The 14,723-nt window shown below is 32.3% G+C and overlaps 1 protein-coding gene across 1 annotated transcript in view; it reads right to left on the minus strand.

Annotated features, from left to right (window-relative positions):
• LOC140433315 (zinc metalloproteinase nas-6-like) overlaps positions 1–14,723 on the minus strand; it is a 50,921-nt gene that overhangs the window by 19,062 nt on the left and 17,136 nt on the right. Inside the window, exon 2 of the mRNA XM_072521345.1 lies at positions 11,042–11,280. Coding sequence (XP_072377446.1) covers positions 11,042–11,280 — 239 coding nt within the window. The remainder of the gene's footprint in view (positions 1–11,041; positions 11,281–14,723) is intronic.

Below are 14,723 nucleotides of genomic sequence, written 5' to 3' on the forward strand. Positions count from 1 at the left end.
GAATGAATACGAATCTGGACAAATATATCCATACATTATAGGGAAAATCAACAAGAGTGGCTGCTTAACTTTTTCATTCTATTTTAGCTTTTTAGGTTATTGTAATAACTAAAATATTTGGTAGTGCACAAAAATTACAAAGTTCAAGCTATAAGTAAAGTTAAATATATAAAGTTCAAATATATTTTATATAATAATCTAATTTATATATAAAGAGTGGAGCAAAAGTCTGGAACCGCCTAATTATCTCCTAAATAGATAGTCCAAATTATACAAAAGTCAGAATACTTCTATTCTGCAATATAAAGATTTCAAATTTGATGCTTGCAATGTTGTCAGATTTACCATTTATCTGAAATTATTAGTTACTTTGGTATTTTAAATACATTACAATATATATATATATATATATATATATATATATATATATATATATATATATATATATAAATATTATATATATATATATATATATATATATTATATATATATTATATATATATATATATATATATATATATATATGTATATATATACATATACTACCTTTATTAAAATCTTCACCTTATTACCAGTTCAACCGTATACGATACTTTCGATTTTATGTAGCCAGGAACATTATAAAAAGATAAAATAAAAAAAATCCTAGAGACGCCTGATTGTATCAATAAATTTTTTGATGCAAACTATGTACAACTAAATTTGAACGATTAAAAGTTTCTTACATTGCTGAATTAATATCTACGTAATCAAGTGTTCAAAATATCTTTCGTCGTTAATTTGACGGTATCCTAAACGATGATAGAATGCGTCTATTACATTTCTTCATGTCTCTCTAGAAATTAATACGGATTTATCGAGATAATTCTTTGACTTAACCCTGCAACACTTACTGGTTTAGTTTTATATATTCTACTTTTTAAGTATCTTCAATAAAAATAATCTTTAGGATTCAAATCGGGTAAACAAGGAGGCAGGTATATTACCTAATGAGCCGGAGATGCATCTTGCTGAAACCATATTTCATTAAAATTAGCTCCGAACTTTTTTTGCAGGGCCGGTACAATTTCATTTCCAAGTAGCATTTCATTGTCGCTTGTTAAATTTTCTTGTTTAAAAAACGGGTTAATTAACTAAGTACCCACTATACCCGACCATATATTTAGTTTCTGTGCTCTTTGAGTATGCTTTTCACGTATCCAGTGTGGATTTATCTCACTCCAGTACCTTAAATTTTTGACATTTATATTCCCATTCAGTGTAAATATTATTTTGTCAGAAAAACATATTTTGTTTACGAAGTTCTCATCAAATACAATTTTATTCATTATTACCTTACTAAACTGTAATCTTCGATCGTAGTCATCTTCATTTAATTCTTGCAACAACTGGATTTTGTAGGGTTTAAATGAATTCCTATGTAATACATGCAAGACTAAAGAATAACCTACATCATTTATTTTTGCAGTTCCGCGTAAGAATGTATCGACAGAAGAGTAGTTTGGGAAAGAATCGTTGAACAAATTGAAAAATTTCACTATAAGATGTAGCCCATTTTAAAAACAGACAAAACATAATGTCAGCTTTAGTTATTACTACAATTTATTATCCAAAACTTTGAATAAACGACAAGCTATTGTAAATTTTTTAATTAATGTAAAAATTACAGCATTCTATATATACTAAATTACTTTAAATCTGTTTGTTACTGAGAAGTTTTATTTATTTAAGACCTTTGTGACTAGATAAAACACCAGGTGTTATATATAGTTAAACTGGTATTTAAGTGAGGATTCCAATAATACAATGTACAGAATGCTGTATATAAAAAACCATAATGACTAATGATATCAGAAAAATGGTTAATCTGGCAACATTGCAAGTGTATGAAGGTAATTCAGCCTTAAATATTACACACAAAAAACGTTGATAACCTGGGTTAAAAATATTGTTGACCCTCGAAAGTGGCCGCTGTACATAAATATAAACATAAGCTAATATTGGGTGGTCAGGAGTTTTTGCATATTAATACGTATGATACAGTGTAGAAGCAGAATCATTGTAGTATTATGGTATATTGGAAGCTGTGAATCACGCTAGTCAATAAGCTGTTATTGTTTACATTTGTGCCCAGTTAGTATCCGTAAGTATAAACACAATAAATCAAATAATACAGTGAATTTAAAATGCATTCATTTAACAAAGCCTAAAAGGCACCTCATCATAACATTATTAATTTATTATTACACTAGCATCAAATTTGAAATCCTCATATTATAAAATAGGCGTATCCCGGTTTTTGTACAATTTGGACCATCCAATTAAGAGATAATTAGGCGTTTCCAGAATTTTGTACCTCACTATATATATATATATATATATATATATATATATATATATATATATATATATATATATATATATATATATATATATATATATACAGTACGCGCAACGCTATACATCGTCTTAAAATGACTAATCTGTAGATAGTAGGATATGCAATGCTAACCTTATGGAAATTTCGCCAAGACGTTGCCAGTTTTATCCAGTGAGCGATGGCGTTCTCTATTGTCTATCTTTTAAAATAAATGGAATAAACCAGGAGTTCTCAACAAGTCCTCACGTACAATTTTATGTAATTTACAAATATCGTTTGCTAATAATTTTACATAATACTATACATTATTGGTTTTTAATAGTAAAAAAAGTAAAGTTCGTGTAACCTTCTGGCTAAAGTCTAGTGTTTGGGTTTTCAGGTCGCGCAAGCGCCCCTAACATGACTTAACGACTACTTTCGTAGCCGGGACCGACGGCTTTACGTGCCCTCCGAAGCACGGTGGTAGCTCAGTTAAATTAGAAATTGAAAATTTTGTCGGTGCCGGGATTCGAACCCGGCCCTCTTTATATAATTGTCTTGATTCTGTAGCTTTTACAATATGGCTCTTCCAACGGACGTAAACCAAACAATCTGATGATAAGTTGTCCTGACTGTGGTCTTTATTATGTTCTTTAAACTTGAAGCACATGCCACATTCTTCATGATTGAGTTTCGTGAATGATATATTGAGTTCATTAACAACTTTTCTGTATAAATCGTAAGAACAGTCACAAAAGTTTTCAGTTCGTCTAAAGTCATCAAACATCCTTTGAATGGTCACATCATTTGGGAGATATCGGCGATTTGGTGCATGTTCTCTGCTGTAATGAGCAATACTTGGGTTGTAATTCTCTATATGATTTCGAATGACACTTCTGTCCATTTTCGTATAATTAGAATGCTTTCCCCTTTTGCCGGTTACACCTGACGCCGTACCCGTGACATTTATCACCACAAAGATAGCGCGTGGGATGATCTTCTTTCTACTTCTTTATTCTGTTTCGTACTTTTTCTTTTAAAGTTGTACTTGTTTTCTTCCGTATCCTTTTAGTTCCACTTTATGTAATACCAAGTTCTTTATTTTCTCTATCTGGTTCTTGTTCTAAATCTAACTACTGTTCTTTTTCTTGAGGTTTTTCATTATGATTTACACTATTGTTTGCAGTTTCTATTTCTCTTTGTACTGGATCATTTCCGTCTTGAAATTTTTTGTTTATATTTGATGAATTAAAAACTTCTAATGTTGTGTCAATGAACTGTTGTTGTGCTTCGAATTGTCTATTTTCTGTTAGTATTTCTTCTTGTATAACCGTGTTATTTAAAGTTTCTACTTCACTGCGGACTGGAACATTTTGAGATGGAGTGAATACCTGAAGTGTTGTGTAAATTAACGTATTTTCTTTTTCCTCGTTACATTTTGAAGAATTCTGTTCTGGATTATTTAAATGTTTCGCAGGTTGCAGAAAATTTAAGGAGTCCATATCGCCTTCAATCACTGGAGAAGCAGGTATTATTTCGGTTTCAAATTGAGCCTCTATAGTTAAGGAAGTTGCACTATCATCTGCCATTGCTTGCGGATCCTTTTTTAAGCTGGATTCAGTCTTATTGAGACTATCATTGAGTTGTTGATTTTGTTCAGACAACATCGATAGCATTAAAGCTCCTCTTGATAAATTACGTCTAGGTATCATTGCTACAACTCTTTAAAGTGTCAAAATTCTTATTGATCCGCCCACTACTGCTACTACTGTTACTAATACAAAAACTAAACATAAAGAATATACAAAAGATAAACAAATTCTTTAAAATTCTTAATCCAAACTGACAGGAAGATAATCTAATACTATTAAATTTTTTAAAGTAAGAAATAGAAACGCAATTTTAATTTCTGTTAAAATATTTTAGTGTTTGTGTGATGTTCATTTAATAAATTTTTTTTATAAAGTTAGTTTTTCCCATTTTTTTTTAACTGTAATTTTAGAAGTTTCATCTTCTGTTTTTACTATATATATTATGTTTTCAATTTTTGAGCAAGCAACTTTTAAACTGTGTCGAAATTGGTCAATAAAAATTAGATTCAAGAACCTAGACTATTACATTTTGAGGTTAACGTAGGTACAAATTTACTGATAACTGAATATCTTTAAATACATAATATGAATAAACTTACCTGATTAAATGATGTGGAAAACAAAATGGATATTATATCTTCTTGGGAAAACGGGATCTTAAAATTACAACTAAACACAATTAAATCCACAAACGAAAGAAGTAGTACTTGTCAGCGTCAAACAATTAATGACAATGAAACTTGCAAAAGCCACGTCAAAACAGCCAGTCATGCCATAACATTTAATGAAAGAATACCCTAACTCCAAAAACTATTCCGCGGTATTTCACAGTAGACGGCCTTAATTCCGTATGCATAGGCGTAATTTAAAGAAAAAAGACCCTAGATACAAATTTTTGTGGATTTGGGGTACTTTTAGTTCTTTTTCGCTACATAGGGCTTTCTTGTAACAAAAATGACACCAAACTTGATTTAGGGCCAATATATATTTCACAATAACTCGTCATTTTGATGGATTTAATTAAGGCTTTCTAATGACATTTATAGGTGTATTTTTATACGCCGATTCATTAATGCATATAAAAGACATTTACAAAAAGTTGGAGTTAGGGCCTTTTAGCTTATGAGGGCAGTGTAGGTCGATTATTTGTATTTGTATTATAATTCAAAAGTTTGCATTGTAAAATATGTGTCCTACTTTATATTATTTTATTAAACAAAACATATTTTCGGGGTGGTATATTATTATTTTCTAGTACATTACAATAAGTACCGTAAAACGGGGTGAATAGAAACAATTTTCAACTTTGGTTTAAAATTTTTTATATTTGTAGTTGTTCTATATACACAATTTTTTGTCCAAACACAGGTTTCTATTTAGACCTATTTGTTTATAGTATTTAAATTTTTTAAATTTATTTTGTTTTAAAGAAAAAAAATTAAAACATGGTGTTTCTATTCACCCCTCAAAGGGGGGTGAATAGAAACAGTACTTTAATTTTATGTTTGTTTCTATTGAAAGGAATTGGGGGTGAATACAAGCAGTTAAATATGGTATTTTTAATTTATAAATGGATAAATACCTCAACATAATGATTTATTTAAGTAGGTAGCTATACAAACAAAAGAAATTACATAACTGTAAGTAAACAAATAATAAGATTAAATAATGATTAATAAATTGTGAAATTAGACAGATCATCTTCGAAAAATATCATGTCTTTAAATCGCGTACTTGAGGAAAATACTGGGGAGTATAGTTTTAGGATGACGTCGTTTCTGGATACAAGTGATTCTTCTTCAGTTATGGTAAACTTATTAGTTTGTTGCACTCTTTTCAAAAATATTCCAACGAAACCGTCATCTTCAAGAAAAGCAACTTTGCATTATATAACATCTAAAAGATGTTTTTTTTTACCATAAACTTTGACTAACATGTAGTCATCTTCATTGATGACGAGGTTTTCGCCTGAGGCCTTGTCAGTACTTTCATCTAGATCAGGGGCATCTGAAGAGTCAGTATCCTGCACTGACAAGTCATCTTCATCTTCTGATGATAACTCCACACGCTTTCGGCTTTTATTTGGCTGAACCTGTTTGGAGGAACATGGGTTTTGGTCACTAGCAAGTGAAGTTTGGGGATTTATGTTCTCATCGCCGTCGACAAAGTCCTCAACACTGATACTTTTGCCGGGTTTCACATTAACTTTGGTTCTCTTTTTCCTTATCTTAGGAGTCTGATCTTCTCTAAGACTATGAAGGAGCTCTTTGAAACTATTGTCAACAGCTTCGTGGTTCTTCTGAATGTTTTTGGGATTTTGGTTTTCCTCTTCATCAATAATTTGTGGAAGCATACACAGCAGTTTGTTCCTATTTAGAGGCGCTATACCGCACTTCTTAAAACCGGCGATCACATTTTCTTTCTTAAATGAATCACACAACTTTTTCAATGACATTGGAAATTTATCCTTAGAAACAGTTGCTTCCGCTCTTCCTGGGCCCTTTTTCCACTCTTCGAGAATCTGTCGCCATGTTGCTTTCAATGGCCGAAAAAATGCCACGTCCAGAGGTTGTGTCAGATGGGTGGAGTTAGCTGGGAGAAAAATAAAATTGATAGCATTGTCTTTACACAACTTCACAGATTTAACTGATAAATGGGAAGACAAATTGTCCCCAATCAGAAATTTTCGACCCGTTTGTTTTTTCAGGTATGGAAGAGCAACAGAGCAACATCACAGACGTAGATGCCTTTAATGAGTTTATGATCCTTTCTGGATATTTTGTCCCTCTACGTGTAATGACCTTTCGTTTACCAGGGTCATCACTTAGGTTCGGCTCATCATAGTTAACAATATTAGATAAGGGCACATCCTTTAATTCATTTGTCAGTTCGTCACGGCCAGGAAGGTTATCTTTAAACCTCTTAACTTCTTTCCCTCTTCGGTATAAGAAATCTTTTATAAGGAGTCGTAGAGTTGAAGTGTCAATAGGATAGCCCCATTCGCCACATATCTTTAGCCTTTCAACAAACAGTTGTTCTTCTTCGAAAGATAAAGCTGTCTGACCACCATGTTTCTTTACATTGAGGCCTCTTTTCAAGTGCCGATATATAATACTAAAATGCAAACCATGTTTCTCAGCAGACTTCCGAAGGTTTAGTCCCTTCTGTAAGTCAGAAAATGCATTTTCGATTATTTTTGGATAGTGCTTTTTGTAGCCCCCTCCAACCACCGGTTTGTACTTTCTTGGCATTTTACAGGGCCCTGAAACAAAACAGCTATGCCATTTAAGTGTCTAACATAAATATATAACACACAATATGTATTTTATCTAGTATAAATGTGATTTAGTATTACAATTTTCTTGTGGGGTGAATAGAACCAGTAAAAATTATGCGTTTCTATTTACCCCATAAATTCTGAAAACATAACCTAAAAAATATAAATGGTTTTTGAAATAGTATCGTTAAAGTTAAAGCTTAAAGTAAGCCGTAATCTTTTGTATGAATAATTAAACTATGTTTTGTGCAGCTATTTACTTTTAAGAACACTACGTATTCTGACTTACCTGGAAAGTTCTAAGTGGATAAAAAAAAACACAAGAATCGCGTGGTAAATGTCAACAAGACAAACAAACGGGAACCAGTGCTGCCAACCAAACAAAACATTATTTTCCTTTTAGCCTAAAGTGTAGCAACATAAAAAAATAATGGTTGCCACTATTTATCCATAGTTATGTACGAAATAAATTGCATAATATAAATAAAGTTTTGTTTCTATTCACCCCACTGTTTCTATTCACCCCGTTTTACGGTAATTTATCAAAAGAATATGAAAATAAGCTTTCTGATGTGTTTATTTCTTGCAACAAAAACAACGAAATTCTTTCAAATTAAAAACCTAATTCAACAAATATACAATGAATAATACAAAAAAAATTGTATCGAAAAACAATTTTAAATATTTTCGCTTCCCACGTCCTTCTTAGCAGAAATCAGTCACAAATTAAACACCATGCGCCGCCATCTGTGAGCGACGGCTGAAAGTCACATGTGAGAACAGGCCGGATTAGCCCAGTACATCAAATATGTCTGGCGATGAGGTACCCGTGTGTCTACTATAGATTGTCTCAATGTGACTAGTCTGTACAGGGTAAATTCACAACATCGATGCCATACTTCTTTGCAAACTTGTATTAAAATAAACGTCACTTCTTACTACTTAGCCTAATCCATCTTTTGTGTTGAGGGTAGCTTAAGTACTAATGCCCACTAACGACTCTTCCTGACTTCCTTCTCTCAGTGGTTCTCAAACATAAATAATATTTGCTACAACATGCTTGGGTTAAATTAAAATGAAATAGAAGTTAAGAACTGCCTTTTATTTATGCCACACAAGCAGTTTGTTTTTAATTTTAAACATTAAGATTAAAACAATAAAACTGAATCCAACTTAAAAAAGGATCCGCAACCAATGGCAGATGATAGTGCAACTTCCTTAACTATAGAGGCTCAATTTGAAACCGAAATAATACCTGCTTATCCAGTGATTGAAGAAGATATGGACTCCTTAAATTTTCTGCAACCTGCGAAACATTTAAATAATCCAGAACAGAATTCTTCAAAATGTAACGAGGAAAAAGAAAATACGTTAATTTACACAACACTTCAGGTATTTACTCCATCTCAAAATGTTCCAGTCCGCAGTGAAGTAGAAACTTTAAATAACACGGTTATACAAGAAGAAATACTAACAGAAAATAGACAATTCGAAGCACAAAAACAGTGCATTGACACGACATTAGAAGTTTTTAATTCATCAAATTTAAACCAAAATTTTCAAGATCAAAATGATCGAGTACAAAGAGAAATAGAAACTGCAAACAATAGTGTAAATCATAATGAAAAACCTCAAGAAAAAGAACAGTAGTTAGATTTAGAAGAAAACAAGTACAACTTTAAAAGAAAAAGTACGAAACAGAATAAAGAAGTAGAAAGAAGATCATCCCACGCGCGATCCTTGTGGTGATAAATGTCACAGGTACGGCGTCAGGTGTGACCGACAAAAGGGGAAAGCATTCTAATTATACGAAAATGGACAGAAGTGTCATTCGAAATCATATAGAGAGTTACAACTCAAGTATTGCTCATTACAGAAGAGAACATGCACCAAATCGCCGATATCTCCCAAATGATGTGACCATTCAAAAGATGTATGATGACTTTGGACAAAGTGAAAACTTTTGTGACTGTTCTTATGATTTATACAGAAAAGTTGCTAATGAACTCAATATATCATTCACGAAACTCGGTCATGAAGAATGTGGCATGTGCTTCAAGTTTAAAGAACATAATAAAGACCACAGTTAGGGAAACTTATCATCAGATTGTTTGGTTTGCGTCCGTTGGAAGAGCCATATTGCAAAAGCTACAGAATTAAGACAATTATATAAAGAGCATACAAAACTACAGTCTTCCAATGACACCATGTTCTTTTGTGCTGTTCTTAAAAAAGTCATTATGTTGCCACGCATGGATTCCTTTAAAGAAGTCGTGTTTACTCGAAGAATGGTAGTATTTAATAAAAGTTTTGTACCTATTGGTACTTAACGTAAGACCAAACCTCTCGCGCTATTGTGGCATGAGGCAGTAAGTGGAAGAAAAAGGGAAGACATCCTAAATGCCTTTTACTAGTTTTTTTACCATTTCAGAGATGTAAAACATATTTGTATATGGCTCGACAATTGCTCAGCACAAAATAAAAACTGGACTTTCTTTACTTTTTTGGTGTATATTGTCAATTATTGTCCGGAGATTTCTGTCGACGCCATTAATATTTTTTATTTCGAACCAGGTCACACTTTTATGGCTGCTAACTCCTTTCATCATCAGGTAGAATTAGCTATGAAGCATAGTGGAAAAGTGTACGATTACTAAGATTTTGTTAAGTGTGTTCAGGAAGCAAACTTAGGGAAAGTGGAAACAGAGGAGCTTAGTGGTGAGGATCTTTTCGATTGGAAAGACTACACTTTAAAGCCAAAACTTAAGCATTGTGGCAACGATAGCGTTCCGTATCTTACAGACATTGTAAAAGTAATAGCTAAGCGAGGCAATACAAATCTACTATAATCCACTGACTACCAAGAATCTAATACCAAAGTACTAAATTTCTTACAAGCTAAATATATTAAGAACTTTCCGATGCCTGAGAAAACTAAAGGAGTGAAGGATTTAATAAAGCTAAGAAAAAAGAAATAGTTGAACAATTGTACCCTCTTATTCCATCTAATTGCCCTGGATTTTGGTTAACAATTCAAGAGTCAGAGGAGCCAGATTTATTAAACACTGACTGACGCTGAATGAGTCACAAAACCAATTTTTCCCTTATGTTATTTAGTTTTAAATTATTTCATAACTTCAAATTTTTTATTCATTTTTAGATATTACACAGTTCTTAAAAACATAAGTTGTATTTGTAATAAACCTCTTATGTTTAGTATGTATAAAATTAGTTAATTTAGCTTTAACTGCCTATACGAGGGAGTTAGAGCTTCTTAGAATCTGATATGTCAGCATCCAACTTTAAAATAAAAAGCCCTAAATCCACTTTTCTCCTAAAAAATTTAAATATTCTTATGTTAGCGTTAAAAACATAATTTGAACATTGAAACAAAACCATTTACACATTAAATTCATTTAAAAATATCAAAATTGTGATGCTGGAGAAAAAATTGGTTTTCCTTGTCTCCTGAAAATTTTGTTCTTTGGAGATAGGGCTTTTTAGCTTATGAGGGCAGTACAGTGAGCCTAATGGTCAATTAAACTAACAAAACCGGTTTTTGTTTATTTACTTTTATGAACTATTTACTTCTCTGCGTAACAGTGCAACAAGGGGAAGGGCTCAGGACTGTACCAGCTCAATCTGCCCGTGTGTCTACAAGCATGCGGCTTACTGTATATATATATATATATATATATATATATATATATATATATATATATATATATATATATATATATATATATATATATATGTATATATGAATATATAATATATAAATAAAAATATTTGTAATTAAAAATTAATACTTGCCTTCTAATATATTATCGTGTATAATGTTAACGTGTTGGTCTCTATCCTTTCTGCTTTGTTCATGCCAAAAACCAATTACGTGCATGAATTCATGTATAATGTTCCCCAAACGGCACTTGTCTCCCAGCGTTACGTTTTGTGTTCCAGCAGGTTGCCTTCCTACGGAGGAAGCACAGACCTTCTTTTTTTCGTTTATAATGTTGATATGATATTTATCATCAGGCTTTTCACGTCTGAATCTAAATAGATAATATCAAATTAAATATATATATATATATATATATATATATATATATATATATATATATAACCATGTAGTTTACAAAAGAAACATAGTCTCCCGATTAGTCTCCCGATATCTCGACTACAAATCTCATCATCCATTCTCCCATAAAAAGTCTGTAATTATAAGCCTTGCTAATAAATCTATAAAACTAACAGATCCAAAATACCGACCAATTGCAATAAAAAAAAAGCAAAAATAATGCATATCTCGAACATCTAACCGAAACTATTTGCAAATCAAAACTTAATAAATTTTACAAAAATACAAATAACAATAAACTTATCAAGACTACGTATACAACTCTTCCATATATAAAAGGTTTATCCGAAAAACTAAAAATTTTTTTAGCCAAACATAACATAACAGTGGCTCACAAAGGCAGCAAGGCAATAACCTTTTAAATAAATATTTCTCTTAATTAAAAACACAACTCCAAAACTCAAAAAATCACATATTGTTTACGAGATACCATGTATTAACTGTAAAGGTGTCTATATCGGGCAAACCAGTCAACTGCTTCAATTCAGAATTCTTTCTCACAAATATTTTTTTGTTTTGTTTTTGATGTGACAACGTCTTAAATTAGGTTGTGGCTCGGAGTCACTCATGAAAAAGTGTAACGCCCGCTCACGTCTGTTACGATGAGTCACCGAACGAGAGAGAGGCCCGCCGGACCGGCGAATGCCTTGCGTCTCTCTCCCACTCAAACATGATCGGTCCGCTGCGCGCACAGCACTAGAGAATTAGGCGCGTTGAATCGGTGCGTGCTTGTGTCTCTGTCTTTCTCGAGCGTTCTTGGCGTTGGAAAACCGAGAAAGCGTCATAATACAAGTTCACACGTGTGGTTAAAGTATCGTCAGCTGTGTCTGTAGTGAAAATGTGGAGTGCTTAGATTCGTCATTTACAACAACTACAACAATAAAGGTAAATAATTGTACACTAATATTTCATTATCGTAAACTATGATTGATTGATTAATTGTTAGATTAAGACAAAAGTTGAGAAACTGAGTTTATAGGTTATGTCATACTATTGACAAATGTTGATAGTGTTAAGTAAATTATTAATGTCATTCAATTCCTTGTTCCTATTGTGCAATTTAATAATATTCATATCAATAAATATTCTACGGAGAAAACGACGTTGTCACGTAAAATCTTCGCTCGTAAAACCGACTTTACAGGCAACCGATTTTTTATTATATTATTTCTTATAATTATTACAATAGTGTCATAATTATTTTAACTTTAAAGACTTTTAACAGTTAAAGTAGGATCTCCATTTTACTTGCTGATATTTCTTAGATCCAACGCCAAAGTTACAGAAATACTCTTTCTAGTTACTAAAACTTACTAAAACGTTACTTAACTATTTGTTCATCGTTAGTTTTTTTACTCTTTTCGTTTGTGTAATCATTACAATTTAAAGCCAGGGATTCATTATTACGGGGAAGTTTGGCGTTGTATGTATATAAATTTAAGATTTCATTACTATTATTAAACTAGTTTGGCTGTATAAATATTGTTAAAGTTAAGTAGTGATTAAATTGGGTTGTGCATACTAGATGTTTTATTAGTACCTTTGTTTGCTTTCAACAATTGAACAACCCTTACAGCAGTATAATATAATTTGAGAAGTATCTGTTGATATTTTTCTGCCGCTCATACTATGATTAGAGCAACTTCCTTATTTCATTATTCATATTTTTATTAATTTATACATTTTTATGTATTTTCCACATTTATTCTTATTTAACTGTCTCTGAAGGACATGCAAATTGGCCGAATCCTTCCTTAACTATTAAGTAGTCATTCTTCAACATAGCCTGTTAGCCAATCTTCAATTTTGTTACATTTCTATGTTCCTATTTTATTATATTTACACATTTTCATGACATTGCTACTGTTACGATAAATATCCTGACCTAAAATAACCGTCAATATATTATGACTAATTCTGTTATGTTGTAGATTGTACCAGATAATTCTAGCGGCTGGCAGAAAATTTACCTGAAAGAAAATGTCGAAACGATGACCCGGGTTGACCTTCTAGTCTAAATCAGAGGATCCTCCTGAATTCTAGGCCAGTTGTGTTTTCATATATAATAATGGATTTTTCATTGAAGGGGTCAGTTAAATCTGAAGACTCGCGCCCGCGATTTTAATTGTAGCGTTCGTATAAAATAAATTATGTATTATTGAGTAGTTAAATAAATTAATATAAGTTATCGTGCTTTTTAATAGATTAAAATAAGAACCTTTTAATAAAGACATTATAAATTGAATAAAGACAACAGTTAAATAAATATCCCAACAAATGGTGTCAGAATAGTGGAATACTTAAGATAAATTGCGAAAATAAATTACATAACATATATATTACATAATAAATAACTGAATATTTGTAAATTGTGAAAATGACGACGATTTATGAGCTGACAGTGACTAATTTAAGAAGACATCTCGAAGACAGAGAATTTGCTTCTACCGGAAAAAAGGCTGAGTTAGTCCAACGACTAAAGAACGCTTTGCTAGAAGAAGGACTAGATCCAGAGACTTATATATTTGAAGATGCTGTCCTCTCGTCTATTTCGAAAGTTTCTGGTGACATCGCATCATTAGAGAACAAAGTTTCCGGTGACATCGCATCATTAGAGAACAAAGTTTCTGGTGACATCGCATCATTAGAGTACAAAGTTTCTGACGATATTTCGAAAGTTTCTTCTGATGTAGCCAAAGTTTCTGGTGACATCGCGTCATTAGAAAACAAAGTTTCTAACGAGATTTCGTCCCTGGAAAGTAAAGTTTCTGCTAACATCTCTTCGGAAATCTCTAAAGTCACTTCTGAGATGTCTGCCCTGGACGATAGAATATCTTCGTTAAAAAATCAAGTTGCTGCCAATAAGTTGGCCTTCGAAGAAAAGATGAAAGAGATCGAAAGGAAGATGGAGGAAACAGGGACGGCAGAGAGAGGAAACAATCCAATTACAGTAGAGACAAAAGAAGACGAGACGAAATGTAAGTTGGAAACACGGCCGAAATTTGAAGGAAGTGGAGGTTCTGTCCATGTGAAAGTCCCAACTTTCGATGGAAAATCGTCATGGAACAACTACATGAAACAGTTCGAATCAGCCGCAAGAGCAAATGGATGGTCTGAAAAAGAAAAGGCGGTAAACCTGACTATCGCTCTTCGAGGAGATGCCTTAGATGTGCTTCAGACCATAGCCGTAGAGGAGACCGATGATTTCGAACAACTCAAGAAGAGGCTAAATATGCGATATGGCCACGAACATTTGGAACATGTATATCAGTCACAGCTTAAAAATCGTAGACAGAAGAAAGATGAGGCTCTTCAAGAATACGAGGTAGATATTGCCAGATTAGTACGATACGCTTA

The sequence above is a fragment of the Diabrotica undecimpunctata genome, chromosome 2, assembly GCF_040954645.1.
Source record: "Diabrotica undecimpunctata isolate CICGRU chromosome 2, icDiaUnde3, whole genome shotgun sequence".
Taxonomy (NCBI): domain Eukaryota; kingdom Metazoa; phylum Arthropoda; class Insecta; order Coleoptera; family Chrysomelidae; genus Diabrotica; species Diabrotica undecimpunctata.